Source organism: Neovison vison, chromosome 13 (assembly GCF_020171115.1).
Source record: "Neovison vison isolate M4711 chromosome 13, ASM_NN_V1, whole genome shotgun sequence".
NCBI lineage: Eukaryota > Metazoa > Chordata > Mammalia > Carnivora > Mustelidae > Neogale > Neogale vison.
This window is the reverse complement of record NC_058103.1, coordinates 72555090-72581818: the sequence shown is the minus strand read 5'-3', so window position 1 is coordinate 72581818 and position 26729 is coordinate 72555090. Positions and strand designations below refer to the sequence as shown.

The 26729-nt window shown below is 58.7% G+C and overlaps 2 protein-coding genes and 1 long non-coding RNA gene across 6 annotated transcripts in view; 2 read left to right on the top strand and 1 right to left on the bottom strand.

Moving 5' to 3' along the window:
* LOC122894213 overlaps positions 1-19574 on the bottom strand; it is a 136666-nt gene extending 117092 nt beyond the window's left edge. The window contains exons 1-2 of the long non-coding RNA XR_006381750.1: positions 19469-19574; positions 14933-15114 (exon numbers count right to left, since the gene is read on the bottom strand). This is a non-coding gene — a long non-coding RNA (uncharacterized LOC122894213). The remainder of the gene's footprint in view (positions 1-14932; positions 15115-19468) is intronic.
* Positions 361-16877, top strand: CARMIL3 (capping protein regulator and myosin 1 linker 3). 2 transcript variants are annotated; one of them, XM_044231714.1, is made up of 40 exons: positions 361-400; positions 1917-2011; positions 2343-2393; positions 2498-2557; positions 2644-2759; positions 2965-3062; positions 3302-3372; positions 3471-3544; positions 3771-3846; positions 3931-4019; positions 4485-4579; positions 4808-4894; positions 5082-5191; positions 5328-5405; positions 5973-6049; positions 6131-6235; positions 6329-6398; positions 6870-6951; positions 7065-7161; positions 7322-7376; positions 7469-7641; positions 7846-7914; positions 8141-8234; positions 8320-8418; positions 8832-8960; positions 9135-9248; positions 9669-9844; positions 10651-10738; positions 10878-11015; positions 11291-11354; positions 11487-11695; positions 12083-12183; positions 12818-13133; positions 13499-13627; positions 14278-14344; positions 14448-14537; positions 16014-16132; positions 16217-16397; positions 16561-16662; positions 16779-16877. In XM_044231714.1, exons 1-40 carry the CDS (start codon positions 361-363, stop codon positions 16802-16804), a joined length of 4110 nt encoding a protein of 1369 aa, XP_044087649.1. In that variant the 3' UTR covers positions 16805-16877. The 2 variants fall into 2 exon arrangements, with proteins under 2 accessions (XP_044087649.1, XP_044087648.1); XM_044231713.1 differs by having other exon boundaries at positions 12080-12183; positions 16776-16877.
* Positions 18927-25688, top strand: CPNE6 (copine 6). Of its 3 annotated transcripts, none has more exons than XM_044231724.1 (17): positions 18934-18997; positions 20350-20521; positions 20955-21134; positions 21518-21592; positions 21759-21833; positions 21995-22078; positions 22168-22257; positions 22614-22718; positions 22918-23004; positions 23224-23283; positions 23774-23907; positions 23982-24036; positions 24123-24174; positions 24476-24609; positions 24756-24992; positions 25192-25368; positions 25502-25688. In XM_044231724.1, exons 2-16 carry the CDS (start codon positions 20354-20356, stop codon positions 25327-25329), a joined length of 1674 nt encoding a protein of 557 aa, XP_044087659.1. In that variant the 5' UTR covers positions 18934-18997; positions 20350-20353; the 3' UTR covers positions 25330-25368; positions 25502-25688. The 3 variants fall into 3 exon arrangements, with proteins under 3 accessions (XP_044087661.1, XP_044087659.1, XP_044087660.1); XM_044231725.1 differs by lacking the exon at positions 18934-18997 and adding an exon at positions 19663-19778; XM_044231726.1 differs by lacking the exon at positions 20350-20521 and having other exon boundaries at positions 18927-18997.
* The last annotated feature ends 1041 nt before the right edge of the window (positions 25689-26729 follow it).

Below are 26729 nucleotides of genomic sequence, written 5' to 3'. Positions count from 1 at the left end.
GTGGACGACACCCCAGCGCGGGAGATGGCCCAGGCTCCAGGCGACACGCACCGGGCGTAGCAAGCAGGAGCCGGCGGGAGGGGTGGGCACGAGCGCGCGCGGGATCTCACGCGGCTCGGAGGCGCGGCGCGCATGCTCAGTCCCGCACCTCTCCGGGCGGGGCGGGAGACCCGGGCTCCTGGGCCTGCTGCGGGGGGGGGGGGGGTGGAGCGCTCGCGCAGCCGCCCCTGACTGGAGCGGGCTCGGCGGCTGCTGCAGCGCTCAGCGCCCGGGCCCTACCGGAGCCAGGTCTAGCATGTGCCGCGGCTCCCCGGCGGCGGCGGCAGCTCCTCTGCAGCAACGGCAGCAGCAGCGGCCGCCATGGCCAAGCCCAGCGCGGAGCTCACCCGCGAGCTGCAAGGTACGAGGCTGCGGTGGTCTCCGGGACTCCCCGTCCCGGAGCATCCCAGACCAGTGCGTTCCTCCCGCGGTACACCCCATTCCCGGTGCCTCCCCCAATCCCCTCGCCGCGTGCCTTCCGACTCCAGGCAGCCCCCTGCCCCTGCATCCTAGCTCGGGGTATCGCTGTCCCCGGAGCATCCTCGGCTGCTCGCCTCGCCTCACCCTGTCAGGACCTTCCAGTTCCAGAGCCTCCCGTCCCGATCTTCGGTGACAGGTGCAGTCCCCTGACGCTCCCTGGGGCTGACTCTCATTGATCCTGGCCCATCCATCGGTGAGGTGTCCAGTCTCTCCTCGGGGGAGTGTCCGGTTCCCCGCCGGGCGGGGCCCGGCCCGCCCCGCCGGGCCAAGGGAGCTGCCCCCGGTCCTGACCGCCTCCTGGCTCCTCACCCTCCCTCCTCCCGGCCCCGCCCCGGAACTAGCCCTGGGAGCCCCTCCAGCAGCCCCGCAGCTCCCAGAGCAGTGGGGCAAGAAAGGGATTCCGGGAAGAGGCCCGGGATTGGAGCTAAAACCAAGAGCAGGGTCTCTGCAGCTCGCCTCCCAGAGCCCTCGTCTTAGCCTGCCCCTTCTCCCTACTCACGCCCACAACTCAAGGTCTCTCCCGTTTGCATGGCCAAGACCCGACCCCCCAACACTACCAAAACCATCAATCGCCCCCTGCCCCAGGTGGGGGAGCACAGGCTAGACCACGCAGAAACCAGGACGTTCAAGGATACTCAGAGGCATGCTGCACCGTGGCAGTTTCCCATACCTACGCGCACACACACACACACACACACTCACTCACTCACTATCAGATGTGTGTGTACACACATCTTTAAAGAAACGGCACCCCCACCACACACACACACCCACACACACACTGGGATATCTGGATGGTTTTGCTAGGAACTGGGTACTGAGCTCATTTAAACACTAACTCCTCACAGCCACCACCACCGCCACCCCCCAAAGACCCCCCCCCACCTCCCACCCCTACCCCCTACAGCAGAGCTGTCTTTCACAACTATAAGCACAGCTCACTCATTCACCTATCCACTCCTACCAAGGCCACACACAGGCTCCCTGGTGTCTTCAGAAGGCAGGCACACATCCATAGTAAAAGGCAGATGCTCACAGACCACCCAGAATATAGTCAAAGGGACACCCCCACGCCCCCACACACTGACTCACTATGTATGTGTCAATGGCTGCTGGAGTGCATGGGTTGGAAAAATCCTTCACACCCTCAGAAGTGTAAGACACACCCTCCCACAGACAGTGTCACTCAGCAACTGTCCCCTGACTCAGGAACATCAGGAGCCAGAGTTTTCTCCACACCCCCCCTCCTCTCCAATAGGAAGACAGAAGCCACCCAAGAAGGAAAGCTCTCTCTGTTTATTTCTCCTCTCATCTGACCCCACACCTGAAGAACTCTGGGGAGGTAGGGGTGGCCAGGGTAAGGCGGAGCTCTGAGCAGGCCCCCCACCCACCCACAGACAGCATCAGGAGGTGCCTGAGCCAAGGGGCTGTACTCCAACAACATCGGGTGAAGCTGGAGACGAAGCCCAAGAAGTTTGAGGATCGAGTTCTGGTGAGGGCACTGGACTTGGGCTGGGGAGGTAGGGGCAGGCAGAGGGGGCCTAATCAGGGAGGGCTGGGCTGCTGGGAATAAGGAAACTGGGAGGCAGGGTGGACTGGGGATGGTGGGGGCACAGAGAAGACGAAGCCTAAGGAAGGGGGCAGTCTGGACTGGGTGGATGTCCAGGATCCCAGGATGGGGCATGAGAGAGAGGGAGGACATCTGGAGCAAAGGACCACTGCTGACAGGGGTTGCACACAGGCTGAGGGTGCTGAAGGAGGACAGGAGGCCTAGGCCTCAGGAGCCACCATTTGCTGCTGATGTTCTTTTCCTTTCTCTGAAGGCCCTGACCTCCTGGCGCCTCCACCTCTTCCCCCTTAAAATCCCAGCCAAGGTGAGATGGGCTGAGGAGCAGGGGTGCACCCATCAAACTCCCTCCAGAATCAGGCAGCCAGGCCCTAACCTCGAAATGAGCATCCCTGTGCCCCCCACACACAGGTGGAGAGTTCCTTCAATGTCCTAGAAATCCGAGCCTTCAACACGCTCAGTCAGAACCAGGTGAGTGGCACGACTTGGGCCCTGCTCTTAGGGCCAGCAGGAGGAAGGAGCTGATGTCTGAGGCCCTGGTGCTCCCTTTCCTCCAGATCCTGGTGGAGACGGAGCGTGGCCTGGTGAGCATGCGGCTGCCATCGGCTGAAAGCGTGGACCAGGTGACACGACACGTGAGCTCTGCCCTCTCCAAGGTCTGCCCTGGCCCGGGGTGAGTGGCAAAGGAGGAATCTCTCAAAGGATTAAACAACGAGGAGAATTCTCCCTCCTTCCCCTGGCCCTGGGCTCCGAGAACACTGAGGAGAAGAGCCCTTATGTCTCCACTCCTGCTTCTTCCCGGGGACCCAGAAGCTATAACAGGGAAAAAATTGACAACCTCTTTCCACCCCTGTCTGGGATGGATGTTCATTTTCCAGGTGTCTAATCCGGCGTGGAAATGCTGACACCCCTGAAGGGCCCCGAGACACATCCCCCAACTCCGAGACTTCCACATCTACCACTCACAGTGTCTGCGGTAAGCAGGGGCAGACCTGATGCAAGTGGAACCTCAACACCCCTGCCCTTGTCCAGAGTCCTTTGCACCTGGGTCTTTGCCTGCCTTGAGGACTCCATAGCTCCCAGACCTCAGAGGTTCATGGTGTCGTAGGAACCCAGGACACTGGCCACGTAAAATGACCTTGACCTTTCTTGAACCCCAAGCCTGTTCCCCATGCCCTTACTCCTCATGGAGCCAGCTCATGTCCTGCCCCACAGGTGGCTTCTCCGAGACCTATGCTGCCCTGTGTGACTACAATGGGCTGCACTGCCGTGAGGAGGTGCAATGGGTACGTTGGGCAGGGAGCCGGCGGGTGGGCAGGTGGGACCCAGAGGGAGAGGGCAGGGGTGATGGGGAGCAGGTATGAGCCAGTTCCACCTCTCCAAGGATGTGGATACCATCTACCATGCTGAGGATAACCGGGAGTTCAATCTTTTGGATTTCAGCCACTTGGAAAGCCGGTAAGCAGATGGAGCAGAGACTCAATCCCCCCACCCCGAACCCTTGCAGCCTCAGCCTGACCCTGGCCCTTTTAGGCTCTCTCTTCTAGTCCTACCTACAGCCCCAGCTCTATCTTCCCAACTCTACTGCCCCTTGTCTTCTACCTGGCTAGACTTTCCCAGCCCAATCACCCCATCCCTAGATTCTTCTGCTCACCACTTTCCTGCCCCTTCAATCTGCCCACAGAGACTTGGCCCTAATGGTGGCAGCCCTGGCCTACAACCAGTGGTTCACCAAACTCTACTGCAAGGATCTGCGGCTGGTAGGGACTAGGAGGGGTGGGAGGAGGGGCCAGAGATTAATGCCCACTTTGGCTCCTGATCGGAAAAACCCCCTCTTTCCTTAGGGCTCTGAAGTGCTAGAACAGGTGCTACATACCCTGAGCAAGTCGGGGAGCCTCGAAGAGCTGGTGCTGGACAACGCTGGGCTTAAGACGTGAGGCCAGCCTCCTCCCTGGGCAGCGGTGCCCCACTGATGTAGTCTTAGAACCTCAGAGCATGATACAGGCCTCCATGCTATCTCCTCCAGCTCCTCACTTTATAGAAAAGGAGATTTAGGCCCAAAAAGGACACACAGAAGTTTATGGTCAAGCTGGCACTCAGACCTAAGGCTCCTAGTGCCCCAGCTTCATGGCCTATCCCAGTCCCCTGCCCCATCCCCTTCTTCTAGCAACTATCCAGCAGGGGGGCGCTGCTCTAGCCTCAAGGACCCAAAGCTCGGCTTTGTCTTGGCACAATTTCCCAGGTCCTTCGGAGTGATGACAAGCTCCCTGGCAGGCCCCAATTTGGTCCCCACCTGTGGGGGCCTCTGACCTTTGCAGCCCCATGCAGGCAGGCAGGTGGACGAAGAGGGGAAGCCCAGGGGCTGGGACAAACAAATCCTTCCTCCCCTTCCCTGAAGGGACTTTGTCCAGAAGCTGGCCGGGGTGTTTGGGGAGAACGGGAGCTGTGTGCTGCATGCCCTCACTCTGTCCCACAACCCCATCGAGGACAAGGGTGAGCCCCAGCCCTGAATCCTACCCCCACTGCAACACAGACCCCTGTCCTCACCCAGAGCCCAACCCGGGGCCGAACAGGGGCTCTCCAGCCTGATGCCAGCCCTTGCCCCAATACTGTTGTCCTTGACCCCAGGCCTGTACCCACTTCAAGCCCCCACCCTGACTCTGCACCCCCTGGTGCCCACTGCCAGCCCCTCACTGGCCCATTTCTCTCTCCACTCCCCAGGCTTCCTCAGTCTGAGTCAGCAGCTCCTCTGCTTCCCCACTGGCCTCACCAAACTGTGCCTGGCCAAGACTGCCATCTCCCCTAGAGGTACTTGCACCAGGGGCCCTGACCTCTGCTCCTCCTCCAGAACCCTCCAGAGCCTTGTGTCCCAGAGGTGTACTAACACACTCACATAGCATCCCAGGGATCTGAGGGAGGGAAAGCCACATCGTAGGGTGGTGTGTCCAAGAGGTGGGGATGGGGTCCAGTCCAGCTCAGTGCCTGCTGTGCTCAGGGCTCCAGGCACTGGGCCAGACCTTCGGGGCTAACCCAGCCTTTGCAAGCTCCCTTCGATACCTGGACCTGAGCAAGAACCCTGGGCTGCTCGCCACAGACGAGGCCAATGTGAGTCCACAAAACAGAGCTCAAGCCCTGTGGAGGCAGGCTCAGGCTTCAGGACCTGGGCATCTCTGCCCTGTAGCTTGGGGGTGGAGGAGTTCTATCACCTGTTCCCTGGCAGCCCCTCTGTCCTTGTTCCCAGGCCCTCTACAGTTTCCTGGCCCAGCCCAATGCTCTGGTGCACCTGGACCTGGCAGGAACTGACTGCGCCATTGACTTGGTGAGGGGTTGGTGATGGGAGAGCCAGCCTGAGGGGATTTAGGGAGGCCAGCGTGGGTCCCTGCCTCACTGCCCGTGCCTTGAGTGGGCAGAGCTGGTGGGATGACTCCAATTTCAGCTGAATTCCAAAGCAACACCCACAGCTCACACCTGTGGGGCATGCTGTCCTGGTAACTGCCCAAGGTTGTGCTGGCTGTGCCTAAAAGCTGGCCCTCCTTCCATTCCCCAGCTGTGCACCCTGGATAGGGTTGAGCCCTTCAGGAGGAAAGGATTTTCCCTCTCCTTTGAACAAGGCACCTTAGGAGCCCCTGGTAGCCCTCGCTTTACATTCCCTGCCCATGAACCTCTCTACCACTCCTGCGGGTCAGGCAGGGAGTAGACCCACTCTCCACAGAGGGAGACACTGAGACATTAAGAGGCAAAGTGGGCATTCACAGAGGGGCTCACACAGACTGCCTGCTGAGGGTGATGAGCCAGGACCTTGACGGGGTGGGAGGGAGGAGTCCTTGCCAGCCACTCCCAACACCCCTCTCAGCCTCTGTGAGACCCGCCATGTCTCTCCCCACAGCTTCTGGGAGCCTTGCTCCACGGCTGCTGCTCCCACCTAACCTACCTCAACCTGGCACGCAACAGCTGCTCCCACAGGTGGGAGCACAAAGGCTGCAGGGAGGGATGGGGTGAGCTGTCGGCATCCCCCTCCCTTGCTGACCCCAGGAGTCTCCGCAGGAAGGGCCGGGAGGCCCCACCAGCCTTCAAGCAGTTCTTCAGCAGCGCCTACACACTGAGCCATGTCAACCTGTCGGCCACGAGGCTGCCCCTGGAGGCCCTCAGGTCGGGTGGGTGCAGGGTTGGGGGGAGTCCAAGTGGGAACCGTGAGAGAAGAGGGTGGGGATAGAGGTGGGCCTGCTGACCTTCCTCCCACAGGGCGCTGCTCCAGGGCCTCTCCCTCAACAGTCACCTCAGTGATCTGCACCTGGACCTCAGCAGCTGTGAGGTGAGCCTTCCTTCCCCCAAGGCCCCTGCCAGTCCCCTACCCATCGCCCCACTGTTCATTTCTCCGACCTTCCTCAGCCCCTGGCTCCATCTTGCCTCTGTGCCGCACCGCTGTGGCCCTTGGACCTGACCACACCTCCACTTTCGCTTCTTAGTCTGCAGTCTGTGTCCCTCTTTTCAGAGGTCATTTTCAGCTTATCGTCTCCCCACTGAAAGCTTTGGGGTGGGAGATACCAGACTTTCCCACCAGAGGGCAGGAGAGAGCTATCTCCAGAGTCAGGGCCTGGAGATATTTCTGGCTAAAGGGAGGGGAGAGAGCCTTAGGAAAGGATCTGGTGTGGAGAAGGGGCCTCCTGATTTCACACCTGCGACCTAGAATGTCCTTGAGTCCTAGTGTGACTACTCTAGTTTCTAAGCATTAAAGGTGCCCTCTCCCCTTACCCCTGCTTTCCCCACCGTGTCCCCCCCGCAGCTCCGCTCAGCAGGAGCCCAGGCTTTGCAGGAGCAGCTGGGGGCTGTCACCTGTGTGGGCAGCCTAGATCTGTCAGACAATGGTGAGTAGGGGCACTTTCCTTCCTGGGGACCAGTGGGGCATAGAGGAGAACCCCTGAGGATACTCCAGTGAGCCTCAGGCCTCAAGGCCAGACCTCTCCCATCTGTTGGCCAGGGTTTGACTCCGACCTCCTGACACTGGTGCCTGCACTTGGAAAGAACAAGTCCCTAAAGCACCTGTTCCTGGGCAAGAACTTCAATGTCAAGGCCAAGTGAGGGCCCCTCCCCATAGCCCCAGACCTCACTCCACCATCCACATACCCTTTGGCTCACTGTATTACCTCTGGCCCTTCCCTGCTCAAGTCACCTCTGCTCCTCTAGTAGCATGACCCTAGCCCCTCCCCTCCTGCTCTGAGCTCTGACTTCCCACAGGACCCTGGAGGAGATCCTCCACAAGCTGGTACAACTGATCCAAGAAGAGGACTGTGTGAGTGCCTAGGCCTGGGGGTGGGGAACCCATGATGACAGGGGCTGCAGGGGGTGCAGGGACTGGGCCCAACTCTGCTCTTGCCCACATAGTCCCTGCAGTCACTATCGGTAGCGGACTCAAGACTGAAGCTTCGAACCAGCATCCTTATCAATGCGCTGGGCAGCAACACCTGCCTGGCCAAGGTGGACCTGAGCGGCAATGGCATGGAGGACATCGGGGCCAAGATGCTGTCCAAGGCCCTGCAGATCAACTCCTCCCTCAGGTGCAGCACACAGCTGGCCCAACTGGGGCCCCAGCCCCCACCCTCATCACGCCTCCCTGCTTGCCCCATTGCTCTGTATTCCAGCTTCCTGGATACCCTCAGGCCCGGGGTCAGAGTCAGCTCCATCACCCAGGAAAGAAGGGAGGACTCCAGAGCTTGCTGCGTGAGGGAGGGGTCACCAGCACCCATTCACTCTCTCCCTAGAACCATCCTATGGGATCGGAACAACACATCTGCCCTGGGCTTTCTGGATATTGCAAGGGCCCTGGAGAGGTGAGCAGAATGGGGCTCTGCCTTGACCCCAGCCCCAGCCTCTGTGGGCCTGGACCTTGGGCCTGGACCTGCTACAACAGCCCCTGCCCCAGCTTGCTCAACCTATTTGCACAGAAACGTTGAGAAAGGCTTGAGGGTGAGGGAGATTGTCAGCAAGGGGGATCTGGGGAGGAAGGGCCCTTCCTCACCTCTCCCCCTACCAGAGCTGTGCCACTGTGCCCCACAGCAACCACACGCTCCGCTTCATGTCCTTCCCCGTGAGCGACATCTCCCAAGCCTACCGCAGCGCCCCTGAGCGCACGGAGGACGTCTGGCAGAAGGTAGAGGCCTAAATGGTGGGGGCAGGACAGCAGAGGGAAGGGCCCACATCCCAGGCCCTAACGCCTCCCATCCTGTGTTTTCCAGATCCAGTGGTGCTTGGTGAGGAACAACCATTCCCAGACGTGCCCCCAGGAGCAGGCCTTCCGGTTGCAGCAGGGCCTGGTGACCAGCAGCGCCGAGCAAGTAAACATTTCCCTCTGGGCCATGTGGGGCATGCGTGCGGCACGCGGGGCTCGGGTGTGATGTGATAGAGCACGGCACGCCAAGGGGGCGGGGCATGAAAAAGGCATCCTGTGGCTGTCATAACTGGACTCCGCATGCGGACAAGCAAAAGCACCTTTGTGGTCTGGCCTCAGACCCGAGAGAACAGGTGGGGGGCCCCAGACAAGCGGTGTTCAGGACTGTGGGAGTACCCTTGGAAATTCAAGGGCATCCCAAGAAGAGAGAACAAGCCATCCAGAGACACCACTACCCCATCAGTGCCAACAACAGGAGCACTGCCCCAGGGGACCCAGAAATGGTGTGTCTGGGGTCCCACCTGGGAAGATGAAGGTGCAAGGATACCCCCCCTGACACTTTAACTGGCTGTGCTCCAGATGCTGCAGCGGCTGTGCGGCCGAGTGCAGGAGGAGGTTCGGGCCCTGAGGCTGTGCCCCCTGGAGCCTGTGCAGGATGAGCTGCTTTATGCTCGGGACCTCATCAAGGATGCCAAAAACTCGCGGGCGGTGAGCTCTCTGCAGCCCTACCCTCCGGCACAGACCAGGAGCCTAGGAAAGCTGGCCACACTGCCCCACGAATATCCGGGCCCTGACCCGCATATCTGCCTTCCCAGCCCAGGGCCCCCTGGAATGTGGTCGGGCCCAAAACTGACCCTCTGCTGATAACCCTTCCTTCTGCAGCTGTTTCCCAGCCTCTACGAGCTGGGCCACGTGCTGGCCAACGATGGGCCTGTACGGCAGAGGCTGGAGTCAGTTGCCAGCGAGGTGTCCAAGGCTGTGGACAAGGAGCTGCAGGCAAGTCCAAACTGTTGACCAAGGCTCAAAGCTGAGGGCTGAGGTCAGCACAGGGAAATTACTGGGGATAAGAAGGAAATGCAGAGTTGAGGCCACTGTACTTCCAGTGTGTCAGGCTAGAAAACAGGGTTTGGATTTTTTTCTGTTAGCTTCCTCTTGGCCCCCAACTCTGACCTCTCCTCTTTGGACTCTAATCCTTGGACTGACTCTCCCCCGTCCGTACGGTAGGGTGGAAGGGACACTGGCCAGGATGTGGGGAAGCCTGAGTGTCCCAGACTCTGCCTGGTAACCAGCCCTGGAACATTGGTGGGTCCCTCAGTCTCACCAGAGGGAGCTGGAATAGACTAGAGTCTCCTCCGTTGTGGCACCAGCCTGACCCTGCGCCCCTCCGGGGCTCTGGCCTCCCTTCCCCCACACCAGGTGATCCTGGAGTCGATGGTCAGCCTAACACAGGAGCTATGTCCCGTGGCCATGCGAGTGGCAGAGGGGCACAACAAGATGCTGAGCAATGTGGCTGAGCGCGTCACGGTGCCCCGGAACTTCATCCGAGGGGCGCTGCTGGAGCAGGCAGGACAGGACATTCAGAACAAGCTGGAGTGAGAGGCGGAGGGGGTTGGCACTGGGACGGGGCTGGATTTGGCCCAGAGCACTTAGGGACTTGGGGCCCAGATATCAGCAATGAATAATGAATGGCACAATCTCCATTACAAGGGATAAATCTTTAACTAACTGCAACCTTGCTATTTAGGGTCTCACTGGTCTTTGCCCTAGAAATCTAAGTGCTGAGCCTGGGTTTATGAGCCTGGCAGTGCACACACAGGTGTAAACACACACACACATAGTCACATGTGTGCACTAAGAATCACCTCCCAGAAACAAAGCACAGCTTCCTGGGGGGCATGGACAAAATTGATGAGTAGGGGTGCATGTTCTACACTCTGCCCCCCCCAGAGTTCTTGTTGCCAACCCCCCAGCCACACCCAGAGCTCTCATTCTGAGTGCCCCCACTCACCAAAGCAAAGGAAAATTATTACACATACCTATGAAATAGCCATACTCAAGAAGAACCAGTTTCTGGGCTTACAACAGAGACCAGCAGGGTTCACTCAGCACCCCAATTTACCCAGCTCTGTTCTACTGGAACTTCAGGAGTCTGGTGTGGAGCCCCCTTGCTCCTCCTCCTTCTCACTTCCTCTTGGTGCACCCTCCCAATCCACACACACCTATGCTGGGGGGTCAGTGGGTGGGATGGGGCATGCCTTTATGAGACATAAGGGAGACCTAAGACACCTCTGTGGATGGCCAGGCCAGCTGCCCAGTCCCTTAGGCATCCGGGGAAGGGCAGGGCCAAGGCTCAGGGGCCACAGAGTGGGTAACTGAGCTGTCCCACCTGTGCCCACAGTGAAGTGAAGCTCTCAGTCGTCACCTACTTGACCAACTCCATAGTGGATGAGATCCTACAGGAGCTGTACCACTCCCATAAGAGCCTGGTAAGGCTTCTGAACCCCAGCCAGGCTCAGGTACACCCTCCACCCGACATCCTCCCATCTCCCCCAAGCAACCGTCTCCCATAGCCCTGGAAAGTGGACATCTTCCCCGGGAAACTGGTTCACATCTGTCCTTCCCCAGGCCCGGCACCTGGCCCAGCTAAAGACACTATCAGATCCACCATCGGGGCCAGGCCAAGGGCAGGATCTGTCTTCCCGGGGCCGAGGCCGGAACCATGAGCATGAGGAGACCACAGATGATGAACTCGGGACCAACATTGTGAGTTCCCCACCGCCCATTCCCCGCCCTAAACTAGGAACCTCCAGAACACTGTTCCCTTCCCTTTCTCTGGACTGCGCTGTCCCCTGTCACTGGGCCTGGTCTCATCCCCCACCCCAGTCCAGCCTCGCCTCTACCCTGATCCCAGTGCCTCAGCCACACAAGGGCGGGGGGGGGGGTGCTCTAAAGAGACAGCCTTATGAGGAATAAGAAGCTTCATGTGAGGCTCCTGGAGACTTGCAGCCCAGGCCCACCCTTTGTCTCCATTTCTGCAGGACACCATGGCCATCAGAAAACAGAAACGCTGCCGCAAGATCCGGCCAGTGTCCGCCTTCATTAGTGAGTCCCCATCCTCCAACCTGATGCCCTCCAGATTCCCTTCCCAGGCCCTGGTCCCTGTTTAATTCTGCTTACCCACCTGCTTTCTCCCTGGGCCTCCTGCTGGTCCCTCTAACGCTGCTGTGCCCACAGGTGGGAGCCCTCAGGACATGGAAAGCCAGCTGGGGAGCCTGGGGATCCCCCCCGGCTGGTTCTCAGGACTCGGGAGCAGCCAGCCCACCGGCGGTGGCTCCTGGGAGGGTCTGTCCGAGCTGCCCACTCATGGCTATAAGCTAAGGCATCAAACACAAGGCAGGCCCCGACCTCCCCGGACTACCCCTCCAGGACCTGGTCGGCCCAGTGTGAGTCCCTACGTCCTCACAAGAGGACCAACTTCACTTAGCAATGCCCCAGCCAGAGGTTCTAGCTTTAGGATCCCAATGCCAGAAACATTAGCCTTGGGGGATCAGGCAGGGGCCCCAGTAGGCCACCAAAAAGAGGATGGGATTATCCAGTTTTCCCAGATAGGAAATCGCTGTCTGCCAGATAGGGGCATTTCCCATTGGGGTGAGGGACAGAGCCAAGAGCCACCAAGCTTAGGAAATTCCCAAGTGGACTGAAGTCTCAATTTCCATGGGGCCAAGAAGAGGCAAGGCCAAGTCCAAAGGCAAAGACCCTGAGTGGATGGGGGCAGTGGGGAGGACTTCCTGATCCAGATGAAATATCCTACAGGACGTTCCTCCCAGCAGGTGCCAGTAACTGGGACTCGTCAGGAGAATGGGATGGCTACCCGCCTGGATGAGGGGCTGGAGGACTTTTTCAGCCGAAGGGTCATGGATGAAAGCTCCAGGTGTGGCATCTAGACACAGTCCCATTTTCTGCAGGCAAAATCCTCCGAGTGGTCACAGAGGGCCTATTCAATGGCAGGGTCCCAAAACCAGTCTCTCTGGAACATTTCCCCACGTTCTCATCCTTCCCCACCCAGCCCTTACCTCCCATGTTTCCTGGCTCTCCTCAGGACAGCCGGCAAGGATGGGATCAGGGTGAACCACCACAATGGGATGGTGGGGACAGGGTGGGTGGATGGGGTGGCAGCAGTTAGTAGAAAGAGGCCCAGAGGGTATATTCCCTGTCCCAGTCCTGCAGACCCCCCAGCATTGGTCCAAAAGAAACGGAGTCACTTGGAGAAGCTGAGAGAATGATGGGGGGATGGAGATGCCTGGGAGGAGGGAGTTGCTGGGCAGATGGGGGGAAGGAGGCTGCTGGAGGATTATGACAGGGAAGGTGAGGACACCATCTCCCCTGAGAAGGAAGTGGAAAGGATTACAGGGCAGCAGGAGAGGCTGGGTGAGAGAGGAAGATGGGAGGTTTATCAGACCCAGGACTACACTAACACGGCACCAGCCTGGACCCTGAGCGAACTCTGCATCTGGCGTTTGCATCTGCCCAGGGCTTTGTCACTAATTCACCCCAACCCTGCCCAGCTACCCCCGGACCCTTCGGACCCTGCGGCCAGGCCTCTCGGAGCCGCCACTGCCTCCACTCCAGAAGAAGAGGCGCAGAGGCCTGTTTCACTTTCGCCGGCCCCGGAGCTTCAAGGGGGAGAGGGGGCCAGGGTCCCCCACCACTGGTCTCCTCCTCCCTCCACCCCCACCCCCACCCCCAACTCAGGAGAGCCCCCCCAGCCCAGATCCCCCCAGCCTCGGCAATAACTCCTCCCCGTGCTGGAGCCCAGAGGAGGAGAGCGGCCCCCTCCCTGGATTTGGGGGGAGCCGGGGGCCTTCCTTCCACAGGAAGATGGTAAGTGAGGTGAGGTGCTGTATCCTGCCCAGTTGCTGTTCTGCACATAGCCCACCCACATTGCCCTGCCCCAGGCAGTTAAGGGGAGAATGCTAGGACTCAGGGTTCTGGGGAACTTCGGTCATCCCAGCGGCCCCGTTCCTTGAGCAGTCTAAGCTTGGTGACCCAGTGCATGCTGGGAGTGCTGCATGCTAAGGAGGGTAAAGGACGGACTCCTCAGAGGAGGGCTGGAGGGTCAGAGGGCTGGAGCAGGGCAGCCCCAGGGCTGGGGGCTTAGCGGGGCAGGGGCCCTCTCCTACTCCCTTGCTGCCCACAGAGCTGCTTCTCCATCAGGAACTGCTTGTAAACCCGAGGCCTTGTTCCAGGGCACTGAGGGGGCAGAGCCAGGGGAGGGGGGCCTGGCCCCTGGGACGGCACAGCAGCCAAGGGTCCATGGTGTTGCCCTTCCTGGGTTGGGAAGAGCCAAGGGTTGGAGCTTCGACGGGAAACGAGAGGTGAGGGGAGCCCAGGCACCTACTGTTCCTATGGATCCCTGTCTACCTTCCCTTCCGAGCCCCATCCCTGCTGGGCCAGCAGAGAGATTCTGTGGTGTTAGAAGGTGTGAGCTACAGGTCTGCTCATTCCACACACTTGCCTGCCACGAAAGCCCAGGCAGGTCGCCTTACTGCCCAGAGCCTCTACTTCCTTGCCAAGCAGGCAGTCATAAAATACTTACCTCTGGAGCTCCCTTTCTCAAACTTTGGTGACTTGATTACCACCTTTATGACTGATTTTTACCTTCCCCACATACCACCTGTATTACTTCGTTTATCTATTCTTTCAATCAATTCACTTTTTTAACTTACTCTGGTCCTAAGCATGATCGGTTTTTCAAATCATGGGTTTGTTGTACCAGTCATGGTTTTTTTTTTCTACCACATAGAAAATAAACACAGAACTATTAAAATAACAGTACGTCCTTTGTGTAAACCGTTTCTTACGCCCCTTGGCTGGTAGGGATGCCACTCTGGGGGGAAAAGGTCCAAGAGTCTAGGGACCATTCTCTAAGGAGAATGGCATGAGATACCCAAGCAGAAGACCCTTGTTGACTGCAGCCCTGTGGGGAGGACACTTTTCTTATGACTTGACTCAGCTGTCCTTTCAGGGCACAGGCCCGGACCTGGAGGGCAGTGCCCAGGCTTGGCAGAAACGGCGCTCTTCGGACGATGCAGGTGAGAATGGTTGCCCTCACTTCCTCTCCTTGGGCCCTCTCTCAGGGGCCCCTCCTGATGTGTCTCTCCCTTCCCCCTTGCCCATCCCCTCCCCACACTCCAGGGCCCGGAGCCTGGAAGCCCCCACCACCACCGCAAAGCAGCAAGCCAAGCTTCAGCGCCATGCGCCGAGCAGAGGCCACATGGCATATAGGTATGGAACACCTCTTCCTGCCCAGCCACACTAAAGACCCAGGGTGTGTCCAAAGACCCAAAAGCCACAGCCCCTGTGTTGGGGAAGCTTACAACCATGATGGGGCAGTGAGGAAGTCACAACAGTATAAATGTTTCCGGATATTTACAAAGCCATATCCAAAAGAAACAAACAAGCCAATCCAAAGCAAGTCCCACAGAACAAAAGTGGCTTTGCCAGCAAGGATTAGGAAATAGGAACAATGTGCTGTGGATGGTTCCAGGGAATTCTGTGGGGCAGACGCCACCTCTGGCCACCAGCAGCCGAGAGACATCCCTATAAAGAAGGCCTCTCTCTCTCTCTCTGCACCTCAGCTGGGAAAGAGGGTGGGCAAGTACCAGCCGCGCCAGACCCACCTCAGACATTCCAGTCTCCTCCAAAAGTAGCTGGCCAGGGCATCCTCAGTCCACTCAGAAAAGTGTCACAAGGAAGGGGCGTGAGCCATGTCTTGGAGGTCAGAAACCACAGGTGTCAGTCCCGGCTCAGGCACCACCAGTGTTGACCTTAAGCAGGTCATTTACCTTCTGTCTTCAGAACTCTGAAGGGACAAATAAATTATGATATGATGCTTGCTTTTTGTTGGAGCACTTCTCACTTAAGGAGCCTCTAAAGGAAAGGTGGTCAGCTCGGCATCAACTTAATTGCACACAGGCCTTAGATATGATCCCCCAACATCACTGACATGGACAAATCTCCCGATAGAGGTTGATTTTTACCCCCCTACCCCACTCTCCTCCCAAGGCTAGGGCCCAAGTCTGTGGTGCAGAGCCTGTGCTCCTGGCCCTCCAAGGCTGTCCCAGCACTGAGGCCATCATTGCAGATTATCCCATCCCACACACATACCAGTTAAAACACCTAAAGGGAGGCTCCATCCTCATTTAGGAAACCACAAGAGTCAGAGGCTCCACTGTACACACCTGCCATCAGCACCCTGCATGTCCCTTTTACTCACACCTCACGAATACACCCGCAAACAAGACCTTCTGGGTAGCCCCCCCCCCCTGTTGGGCTCAGATTACGTAAAGCCACAGAGGTGGCTGGCGGGGGGGGGGGGGTGCGCCAGGGCATTCTCCCCAAGGCTCTCACCATCTAAATCAGACTGGCAGACAGAGTCCTGGGAATGCCAGGCTGCAGCCTTGGCAGGGCCCTGGGGCACTGCAGGCCTGGATGGGCAGCCATGTCTGGGGACCCAGCAGTCCCTGGGCCCTGGCTTTGTCCCAGCAGGAACTGCTCTTGGGGAGGAACAGCTAAGCTAGAGCGCCCCTCCCCCCCACCAAGGTGATGGGCTCAGGACAATCTTGGAGACCAAGGGCTGTGGAAACACGAGAGCAGGGGCGGTGCAGGGCAGAGAAGTAGGAGCAAATGGGCTTGGAGGGGGGAAAGTCCTGGCTCCAGAATGCCTTTTCCGGTAGCTTCTCCTCTGTTCCCATTCCCCAGCTGAGGAGAGTGCCCCCAACCACAGCTGCCAGAGCCCCAGCCCAGCCTCTCAGGATGGGGAGGAGGACAAGGAGGGGACCCTATTCCCAGAGAGAACCGTTCCTGCTAGGAATGCCAAGGTGAGGGCCGGCAAGGTGGACGGGAGAGGCCCTGGGATGAGGTGAAAAGACTAACTGACGCAACATTTTTCCTTCTTCTGCCAGCTGCAGGACCCCCCTTTAGCTCCACGGCTCCCCAAGCCTGTGGCTGTGCCCAGGGGCTGCCGCCCCCCACAGGAGCCAGGGGGCAGGGAGGAGGCTGAGGCTGGGGGTGCAGCTCCAGGAATGAACAGAGCCCGGCTGAGGCTGGGCTCACACCAGGACCAAGAGGAGCCTGAGGTCCAAGGTCAGCCCCCTGACTGGAGGGGGGTCGGGGTGCCTCTCGGACCTTGTTACCCATATCAGGACCCTCTCCCAGGCTTGGAATGAGTCACAGGCTGGATAAGCGCCCAGCCAATGAGCCCTACTCATGTGCCAGGCCTACCTTGACTGTCATTTCTGGGCCCCAGATCCAGGCCGCCGGACTGCCCCCCTAAAGCCCAAGAGGACACGGCGGGCACAGTCCTGTGACAAGCTGGAGCCTGACAGAAGACAACCCCCTGACCCCACAGGTGCCAGTGGGGTGGGCGAAAGGGCGGTCCCCCTCTGCCTGACATGGCATACCCCACACAGAGAGGCTGGCTCTCCCTGCCTGGGAAAAAGGACTCACTGGATTTGTCCCCAGCAGGAACCAGTGAGCCAGGAACAGACTGACAGCCACAGCAGCACCCTGCCCAGCCCTCCTCTCGACATGTGCCTCACAAGGACTCAGACCCCCACCCACCCACCCCACCCTCCTCACCTCCAGGCCTTCTGCCAACCCATCCCAGGGGGCAGAATGGCAGGATGAGGTGTGGGGACAGCAGGTGGGGGACAGGAAGGGAGGGAGCGACCTGGAGAGAGGGAGGCCGAGCTTGGGGCAGGGCCGGCTCCTCTCCTGGAAGGGTGGATCTGTCCCTCTATCCCCAAGGACTCTCTCCCTCCTTGTATAGAATAAAAAAACAGACTCACTGCCTGCCTGGTCTCTGCTGTCTTCCCCATTCGCTGCCGCCACCCCCCACCATCTGCTCCCCCTTAGTGCTCAGTGCTTGGCCACAGTGGGGAAAAGTAAGGAATCCCCCACAGAGATGGGAATGGGACTCTGACAAAAGAAAGACAGACCTGAGAGGTGCTAAACGGGAGTGTACTGAAAAATGCCCCCAAGTGGGGGGTGGAGGGTCAGGATCTCGGCTGAGCTGGCTGGAGCAGAAACCAAAATGAAATCAGTACCAGTGTGTGTTGTGGGGGATATGCAGTTGGATCAGAAGACCCCGGTGTCCCAGGAGGATACTGGGGAGCAGTATGCTGTGTGGTGTGTATGCAAGCTTACACACAGGCAGGCTCACGGATGGTGGAATTAAATGGTGTAGTGTTGTCTTAGGGGTACCATCAATAGAAACCTCAAAAGTAGAGTGGGCTGAAGGCAAACAGTAGTGTCTACAGCAGGAGATGATCAAATTAATTGCTTCCCATTGGTGTACTAACGCACACTACCTTGGCATTCAAGGCTACGTTCAGGGAACTCCTCCTCTGTGAAGCCCTTCCTGATGCCTTCCCCTGACTCATCTAAATTAAACATCCCTCTCTCTGACCCATTGCTTCCTGAACCACTTAATTTTGCACCCCTTACACTTCATCGCATCTGTGTGTTAGCCTATCATCTCTCTGTCTGTGGGTCTGTCTGTTCTCTGTAGAGGCACCTCTCACAGGGGCAGAAGCCACATCTCAATCCCTGTGCAGCCCCAGCCCCTGGCACCCAGGGGATGTCCAACAAATGGCTGCTAGCTTAATATGTGAGCAGCTTAGAGGACGGAGGGCAACGATGTTCCAGTGAACCCTCTCGTGGACGTATCCCAGGTCACCATGAACCCAAATGTCTTCACTCATGGCATGCAGTTCCCCCAGAAATCTTTCTCTTTCCCTGGCCTCACTAGGGCTCGACTAACATCTTGTTACCTCAAGATCTGTGTGTGACATGGCCCCTCCCACAAGGATGTGACCACAGAGGTTGTGGGGGGGGGACGCGGCAGTGAGTCATGGGCACTGAGAAGATGCCTCGGGAATCAGCCCTTCAGCACATCTCCCTCCTGGCAGCCCCTGCTTCAGGATGGGAGACAGTGTGCCCTTAAGCAATTGCGTCCATTCCTTTGCGTGTCCCTGTTGAAAAGCATCTAGGGAACAGGACCTCCTTCTCCAAGCTGTGAGATTTAGCGTGGTATGGGATGGTTTTGAAGGAGCACGTGAAGATCTCCATCCTGTTGTATTTGGGTTGGTGTGAATGAGTGTATGTGTGTGTGACAAGTATAGCCCCGTGTTCCTTGATGTGTTACTGTGAATATCCCCAACAGGCGTGATGTGGAGAGCGCTGTGCGACCGGGTGTGTTTCCGTATGTGTACCCATAGGGCTGTAATTGGCGTGGTGTCACCGAGAGTTTATGTGCTGCCGCCTGTGTGTGTCAGGATACGTGTGAGCCCATGACTCGTGGGTGCCTGTGTCTCCATCATCTCCTGGTGTGAATGTGTGTGTGTACGCCCTGCCACAGTGTGTGCAGGGGTGTGGGTGTGGTGTGAAGGGGAAGATGTGTGTCACTGTGTCTGTGGGGGTCCTGCCTCTGAGCCACCCCCAACCCGCCCTCCTCCCCCGGTTCTGTGGTTCCCTCCCAGGCAATGGCCCTGCCCCTCCCCTCTTCTCCCTCCCAACCGGTCTATGCGGGGGGAGCTGGTGCTGCGGCCCCCCCATCCCTCCCCATCCAGGCCCCATAAATAGCAGCAGAGCCGGAGCCGGAGCCGGCGCCAGCGGCTGGAGCAGCAAGGGAGTCAGGGCCAGGGCCAGAGAGCCGGAGAGAGGAGCCCCCGACTAGAGCCCAGGTGAGCCTACCCTTCCTCCCTAGCTCAGCCCCAGCCTGGCCCAGCCTGGCCCAGCCTGGCCCAGTCTCCATAACAACGTCTTCCCCAGCCCCCAGAGAGGTCTCCAGTCCTGCCCGATCCCCTCACCACCACATGCCCCTGCCCAACTCAGGGACCCTGCGAGAATTGGGAGACTTGTGGCTGGAAGGCAGAGCTCCCCACCCACCCACCCAGACCCTCCCTCACATTTCCAGAAAGGTACGCGTTATGGGTGGGCGGGCGGTGGGAGGGGACCCAGCCAGAGAAGGGTCCCAGTTCTGAAGGAGGTACAGGAACTGGCACACCCTTCTGGATACAGACACACAGCTAAAGGACAGACACACAGGGTGGGGGCATTCAGACACACCAAGGCGCACTCGCTTGGGGGAAGCACGACACGGGAGCAGACAGCCTCACCCTGCGATGTGGACAGACACAGATAGATGAACTGACCGGCCGTGAACTCGGGCCAGCATACCCCTGCCTGCTGCTGCCCGAGGCTTGGTACCACTGCTGGGGGAGGGTAGCATGCGTGCATCCCACAGGCAGCATGGAGGGGGCTGTGGCTCCCCAAAAATCCTGTCGCTAAGAGACAGTGCCAGTGCTGCCAAGAAGTGTGAGAACAGGGGAGGTGGGGAGGGAAGCGAGAGTTGTCATAGTGGGAGCCCCTGCCAGGAACCTGGAGGAGCGTTCAGCAGGGGCAGGGCTCTGCCTCTAAGCGCCCAAGCCCACCACCCCTCCCTTGCAATAAGCCACCCAGAAGGTAAGTGGGGGTAGGCAGAGAGGGACAGCGCTGCTGGGCATCTTACAACCTGCCCCCTCCTGCCCACTGCAGACTCCATTCCTGAGGCCCACCCCCTTCAGGCTTGCAGGGGCTCCTCCACCCATTTCCCCACCCCCTTGCCCCAGTTCAGCTCCCTCGTGCCAAGACTGAGTGCAGTGCTGGCTCCAACATCGGTCGGGAAATAGCAGAAGGTGCTGAGGTAGCAGAAAGCAAGGATCAATCGATGGCCCAGGAGCCAAGACTGCCAGGAACCCCACACACGCCCCCCAGCCCTCTCCAGCCCCATCCATACATAGTAGGCCAGCAGGGGTGACAGAGACACAAGGCAGGAGGCTCAAGTCCTCCACCCTCCCTGTTCACAGCTCCAGGGAAGCCAAGCTGAGAGCAGGGGCTGGGGGTTGAGTAGGGGGAGGAAGCAGGAGATCTGGGAGATCCTAGGGCCTCAGGACTCAGGACAAGGTGGGAGTGGGGCCAAGGTTCCCAGAAGACAGACCCCTCCCCTAGCAGATGTTCCTTTCCAGTGTCCAGGCCATCTGCTCTGTCCCCACAGTGACATGTCGGACCCTGAGATGGGATGGGTGCCTGAGCCCCCAGCCATGACACTGGGGGCCTCACGGGTGGAGCTGCGGGTGTCCTGCCATGGCCTCTTGGACAGAGACACACTCACCAAGCCCCACCCCTGCGTGCTGCTCAAGCTCTACTCTGATGAGCAGTGGGTGGAGGTGAGAACGGGCTCCGGTCTTGTCTTAACTAACCTCCTGGCCTGGGAAGGGGGGTGCTGGGAAGGGGCAAGGAAAGCCTCACAGGGGAGTGTGAGGACCCTGAGGGGCCTCTTCTCAAGGTTGTGGGGGTGAGCCGGGAGACAGGCGTGCCATCATGACAAACACAAACCATTTTACAGCTTCCAAAGTCCCAGAGGGTCCTGAGAGGGGCCGAGAGGAAGCGGCACAGCTCCCAGAGACCCTATGGGAGCCCCCAAGGACTGATGGTTTAGTCAGGGGGCTGGCAGCGCCCTGAGCTCAGGGTTGAACCTAGCAAGGGAAGAGCTAGTGTCTGCGGACACGGGAGACCGAGGAAAGCTGGCATGAGCAGGGTGGTCACGGGCAGGGAGAAGCCGTCTGGGTTCCCAGAGGGCCCTCACCCCTCCCGCCGCAGGTGGAGCGCACAGAGGTGCTACGCTCCTGCTCCAGCCCCGTCTTCTCCCGGGTGTTGGCCCTTGAGTACTTTTTTGAGGAGAAGCAGCCGCTGCAATTCCATGTGTTTGACGCGGAGGACGGAGCCACCAGCCCCAGCAACGACACCTTCCTTGGCTCTACTGAATGCACCTTGGGCCAGGTTTGCATCCCCATCTACCCCATCCCCATCAGCTTCCACCTTTGAAAGCCAAAATAACAGAGAATCAGCTCCAGAGTGAGATCATTTTGGACCCCATCTCCACCATTCCCTGGCTGTACAGCCTTGGGAAAGATACTTAACCTCTTAGTGCCCTCCTCTAAACAGTGCCTACTCTTCATGTTGCTGTGGAAACTGGGGCACCTAGGTGGCTCAGTTGTTAAGTGTCTGCGTTTGGCTCATGTTGCTGTGGAAATTAAGTTCCACCCTAGCCCAAGTCCAGTCTCTGGGAGCACTCTAAGGACCCATGTGACCCTGTCCCTTGTTTCCTGGCCAAGGTAGGTGGGAGGTGTCACAGCTGGGGCTTCCTCCACTTCCATCTCCAGATCGTGTCACAAACCAAGGTCACTAAGCCATTGCTGCTGAAGAATGGGAAGACTGCGGGCAAGTCCACCATCACGGTAGGCAAGGTCATCTGTACTCCCCCCTTGGGTGGGGCATTCAATGCCCCTGCATGGACATCCATGGTGATGTTATATCCAGGACTGGCCCCCACCTAAGGGAAAGGGCATAAGGTGGCCCTTTGGGTGGTAGAGGGAAACCCTGCCACTTGTCTCTCCCTTGCAGATTGTGGCCGAGGAGGTATCCGGCACGAATGACTATGTGCAGCTCACCTTCAGAGCCCACAAGCTAGACAACAAGGTTGGAGCCCCAGAGTCTGGGCCCCCATCTTCCTTGTTAGAGAGCCCAGCCCCCCCTCCCCCACAATCAAGACAAATCAAGGCTGCTCCCCCTTCTCAGTGTTAGCCGCCTCCCCCTACAGACCTCACCACACTCACCGGTCCTTTCTTCTGCATCCCCAGGATCTGTTTAGCAAGTCTGACCCTTTCATGGAGATCTATAAAACCGATGGGGACCAGAGTGACCAGCTCGTCTGGAGGACTGAGGTTGGTGATTGGGGCTATGGGGAGGGGGAAGGAAGAGTGGAGTAGGAAGATGTGGCTAGGAGGTGACCAGCTCTCTGGTGCCTCTCAAGGTGGTGAAGAACAACCTGAATCCCAGCTGGGAGCCATTCCGCCTGTCCCTGCACTCCCTGTGCAGCTGCGATGCCCACCGGCCTCTCAAGGTGAAGTCCCTGCCAAGCAAGGGCAGCCTATGGGAGCAGCCAACCTCTGTCTGAGACATTGCCCCTGAGTGTACCAAGACCCTCTCTCTCCCCCATGTGTTAAGTCCTTCCCACTGTGGGGTAAAGACCCAGTCACAGCTCAACGTTCCCACTTTGTGTACCTTTTATCAAGGCCAAAGTCCCTGTCAGATGGAGCCAAAGAATAAAGTTCAGCAGGTAGCCTCTTTGGGTAGCTGAAGATGTCTGTCTGGGCCCAGGGACTGTTAGCCTCCGCCTCCCTCAATCCCTCGCCCTGCCCCCCAGCAACCACCGCAAAACAACCCTGACCCTTTCTACTACCCTCCTCGCCTTCTCAGTTCCTGGTGTATGACTATGACTCGAGCGGGAAGCATGACTTCATCGGGGAGTTCACCAGCACTTTCCAGGAGATGCAGGAAGGAACAGCAAACCCTGGGCAGGAGGTGCCACAGAGATCCCTGGGAGAATTCTGAGAGGGTTGAAGAGCCTAGTATATGGGATGGGGGAAATGATGGAAAGTAACTGGGCTCAGTCTAAGGAGGGAGCCCTTGGGGTCTTGGTCTGGGAGGCTCTGCTGGAAGGGAGAGAAGGTGTCACCTGCTGGAACTGTGACTCTGGGCTTGTGGGGTGTGTGGGGTCTAGATGCAGTGGGACTGTATTAACCCCAAGTACCGGGACAAGAAGAAGAACTACAAGAGCTCGGGGACTGTAGTACTGGCGCAGTGCACGGTAAATCCCAGTGCTCCCCCTCACAACGGACCCTCAGATTCAACCCTCCCCTTGTTTCAAAGACCGGTTTCTCCTCTTCTGAGAACGGAGAAGGCTTGCCTTATCCCACCAGGAACTTCAACTTCAAAAACCTCCCCTCCCCTTCTCCCTCACTGAAACCCCACCCAGCTCCCTCCTCAAACAACCATCCTGCTACTTTACCTCTTCCCCTCCTGCTAGGTGGAGAAGGTGCACACCTTCCTGGATTACATCATGGGCGGCTGCCAGATCAGCTTCACGGTAAAGGCCTGGGAAATATGAGGGTCACAGGCAAGAGGTAGGGGCTAAACACATAATGACCAGAGGAGCCCCAAATCCCCCTGTTCCTCCCGGGGCCTCTCATGAGCCTCAGCATTGTTATTTTGTACCCCTTACCCCACTCCATGATGAGGCAACCTGTGGGCTTGACTGGATTTAATTTATTTTTTTTTAAAGATTTGATTTATTTATTTGACAGAGTGATCACAAGTAGGCAGAGAGGCAGGCAGAGAGGCAGGCAGAGAGAGAGGAGGAAGCAGGCTCCCTGCTGAGCAGGGACCCCCCCTTGTGGGGCTCTATCCCAGGACCCTGTGATCATGACCTGAGCCGAAGGCAGAGGCTTTAACCCACTGAGCCACCCAGGCACCCCATTGACTGGATTTAATTTAGTCCTCCCTATAGACCCTAGCTCTGAGCCAGCCCTCAGTGAGCTCTCATGGATGCAGTGTGACCCTGTCCCCACGTCCACCAGGTGGCCATCGACTTCACCGCCTCCAATGGGGACCCAAGGAGCAGCCAGTCCCTACACTGCCTCAGCCCCCGCCAGCCCAACCACTACCTGCAGGCCCTGCGCGCAGTGGGAGGCATCTGCCAGGACTATGACAGGTAGGAGGGAGGTAGGTTAGGGAGGAGGGAGGCAGGTAGGGAGGCCTTGCCCCACAGCCTTCTCTTCTCCCCAGTGATAAGCGGTTTCCAGCATTTGGCTTTGGCGCTCGAATCCCCCCCAACTTCGAGGTAGGCTGGGATTGAGAGGAAGGGAGGATTTGGTGGGAGAGTAGGCAGAAAGCCATCTTCTAGCTGCTCTGGTCTTGTTCTCACAGGTGTCCCATGACTTTGCTATCAACTTTGACCCGGAAAACCCTGAATGTGAAGGTAAGAGGGCAGATTTTCGCCAGTTCCACCCCACCCCCATACAGCTTGCACAGCCTGTACAACCTCATGCAGGGGCACAGGCTCCATCCTCATGGGCACAGCCCCCCGCCCATCTCACCACTCAGCTCTTGTCCATCTGGGACTCCAGACCCCTGACCCAGCATCAGACCAGCCAACTCTCCTGCTTAGTAAGGAACTTAGGGGGCCAGGCAGCCCTGAGACAGGCAAGGACCTTCTTGCTTAAAGGGTGTCCAAAAGGGCTCCCTGCTAATTTCTGCTGGCCTCACCCCCTCGCCTACAGAGATCTCCGGGGTCATCGCCTCCTACCGCCGGTGCCTACCCCAGATTCAACTCTACGGCCCCACCAACGTGGCCCCTATCATTAACCGCGTGGCAGGGCCAGCTCAGCGCGAGCAGAGCACCGGCCAAGCCACGGTGAGGAGGCGAAGCAGGCAACCAGGCTCTGCTCCCCTGAGTGTCCTCAGGTGGAGCCGGGGCCAGGGCCTGGGCTTGGGGTGGGTGCCAGCGCCCTTGCACACAGAGCCTACCCTTCCTCCCCTCCGCCTGCCCTCTGCCCTCAGAAATACTCCGTGCTGCTGGTGCTCACGGACGGTGTGGTGAGTGACATGGCCGAGACCCGCGCAGCCATCGTGCGCGCCTCCCGCCTGCCCATGTCCATCATCATCGTGGGGGTGGGCAATGCCGACTTCTCCGACATGCGGCTACTGGATGGTGACGACGGTCCCTTGCGCTGCCCCCGAGGGGTGCCCGCCGCCCGCGACATCGTCCAGTTCGTGCCCTTTCGGGACTTCAAGGATGTGAGTGCCCGGCGCCCCCTCCCGGTCGTAGGACTCCTCAGCTCCTCAAGCCCTCAAATCAGACCCTTCTCTCCCACACCGGATTGATGGCCTGCGAAGGACGCTGGAGCCCAGCGGGCCGCCCCCCCAGGCTCGTCCTCTTGCCTGACCCCGCCCCCACCCTCCGGGCCTGCTAAATCCGTCCCCGCCCCATTCCCAGGCCGCACCTTCTGCGCTTGCCAAGTGCGTCCTGGCTGAGGTGCCCAGGCAGGTGGTGGAGTACTACGCCAGCCAGGGCATCAGCCCCGGGGCTCCCAGGCCCTGCACACCGGCCCCGACCCCCAGCCCTAGCCCGTGACTGCCTCCGTGACCGGACCAACGCTCCCTCAGCCTCTCAGTGAGTCCGGGCGGGGTGGGGGGGGCCCAAAGCGGTGGCAGCGAGGGGTGCAAGGTGGGGCTTGGTGGAGCACATCCGGACTTCGTGTGGTGGTGTAGGGGACAGTGCTTATGACTATCCCGCCCTGTCCCAGGTGCCTGTCCTGACCCTTGTGACTCAAGTGACCAGTGCCTCTCCCTCTTGGACCAGCTGTGACCCCCTAGGTCCTGGAAGTGCGTGGTGAGCCCTGCTCTTTCTCTCCAGGCCCCATACCCCTCAGTCTTGTGATTTTCTTCAGTGATCCTGACTTTCTGATCATTAATAAAGGGAACCACTCCTAACACCTCAGTCTCTATCTATCATGCCCCAGATGCCCATGAATAATGGGCACCTATCCACACACACCATTAAGAAATGAGGACCAGCACCTTTCAGATCTGAGCCAGAGCTCCCACAAAGCCTGGGATCTCAGCAGTTTCACCCTAGCTGTGTGCCAGTGGGATCCGAGGAGCCCCTCTACCCTCACCTCCCAACCCCAGGGGGCCCAGCACCATGGAGGTTAATTACCAGAGATGGGGGGTGGTAATGAGGGGCTGTCAAGGGGGCAGGTTGATCCCCTCTTACAGCTGTCTCTGAGAAGCCCAGCTGAGTCCCCCAGGAGCTTCGCTCCAACCCCCACACAGCTGTGGGGCGGGCCGAGCAGGGGCGTTGGGGGGACAGAGGGAGGGCAGCAGGTCTGTGAGTGGATTATGAACACAGAGGGGGCATCTGAGGTCTGTGTAGCTTGGTTTTCCTGGGTGTGTAAATGTGCGTGTGTGTTCATGCATTATCCCTACCTCTCCACAAATGTGGCCTTCGTGTTTCAGAAAGCCAGGCTGTGTACCCTTAATAACATTAACAACAGCAGTGAACATTATTGTTTGGCATGTGTGAAACTTTGTGCAACGTGCTTTAAGTGCATTCATGCTCACTCGGTAGTTAGCATCGCTTTCCCCATTTTTCTTCAAATCAAGGGAGGTTTCATTTAAATCCACCCATCAGCAAAGAACTGGTGAGCCTGGAATTGAGCCCAGACCCATCTGACTGAAGTGCCCACACTCTTAATCACGGGTGTGCAACTTCTGTGTGAGCCTCATCTTGAGCCCCAGGTGTATGGATACGTGGGCTGATTGTGCATATGGGGGTGGGTGCCTGCTGATGGCTTCTCTGCCTGTGTGTGTGCTGTGCAAGGCCTCAACCAATTAAGGAAGGTGTGCAAGAGCAGTTTTGGGTCTGGACTGATGCTCCAGAGGGTGAGAACACAGGTGATATCCGGAGCGAGGGAAGAAACAACGAATCCTGGAGGGACCCTCTCTGCCCTAGCCTCTCCCTTCAATGATATG

Bases quoted from the DNA above. Each gene is read 5' to 3' on its own strand.
- CARMIL3 (XM_044231713.1), top strand. From the start codon at position 361: ATGGCCAAGCCCAGCGCGGAGCTCACCCGCGAGCTGCAAG. The intron at 5,406-5,972 runs GTGAGGGGTTGG...CTCTCCCCACAG, and splicing joins CTGACTGCGCCATTGACTTG to CTTCTGGGAGCCTTGCTCCA. The intron at 16,133-16,216 runs GTGAGGGCCGGC...TTCTTCTGCCAG, and splicing joins TTCCTGCTAGGAATGCCAAG to CTGCAGGACCCCCCTTTAGC.
- CPNE6 (XM_044231724.1), top strand. From the start codon at position 20,354: ATGTCGGACCCTGAGATGGGATGGGTGCCTGAGCCCCCAGCCATGACA. The intron at 21,834-21,994 runs GTTGGAGCCCCA...CTGCATCCCCAG, and splicing joins CCCACAAGCTAGACAACAAG to GATCTGTTTAGCAAGTCTGA. The intron at 24,037-24,122 runs GTAGGCTGGGAT...TTGTTCTCACAG, and splicing joins GAATCCCCCCCAACTTCGAG to GTGTCCCATGACTTTGCTAT.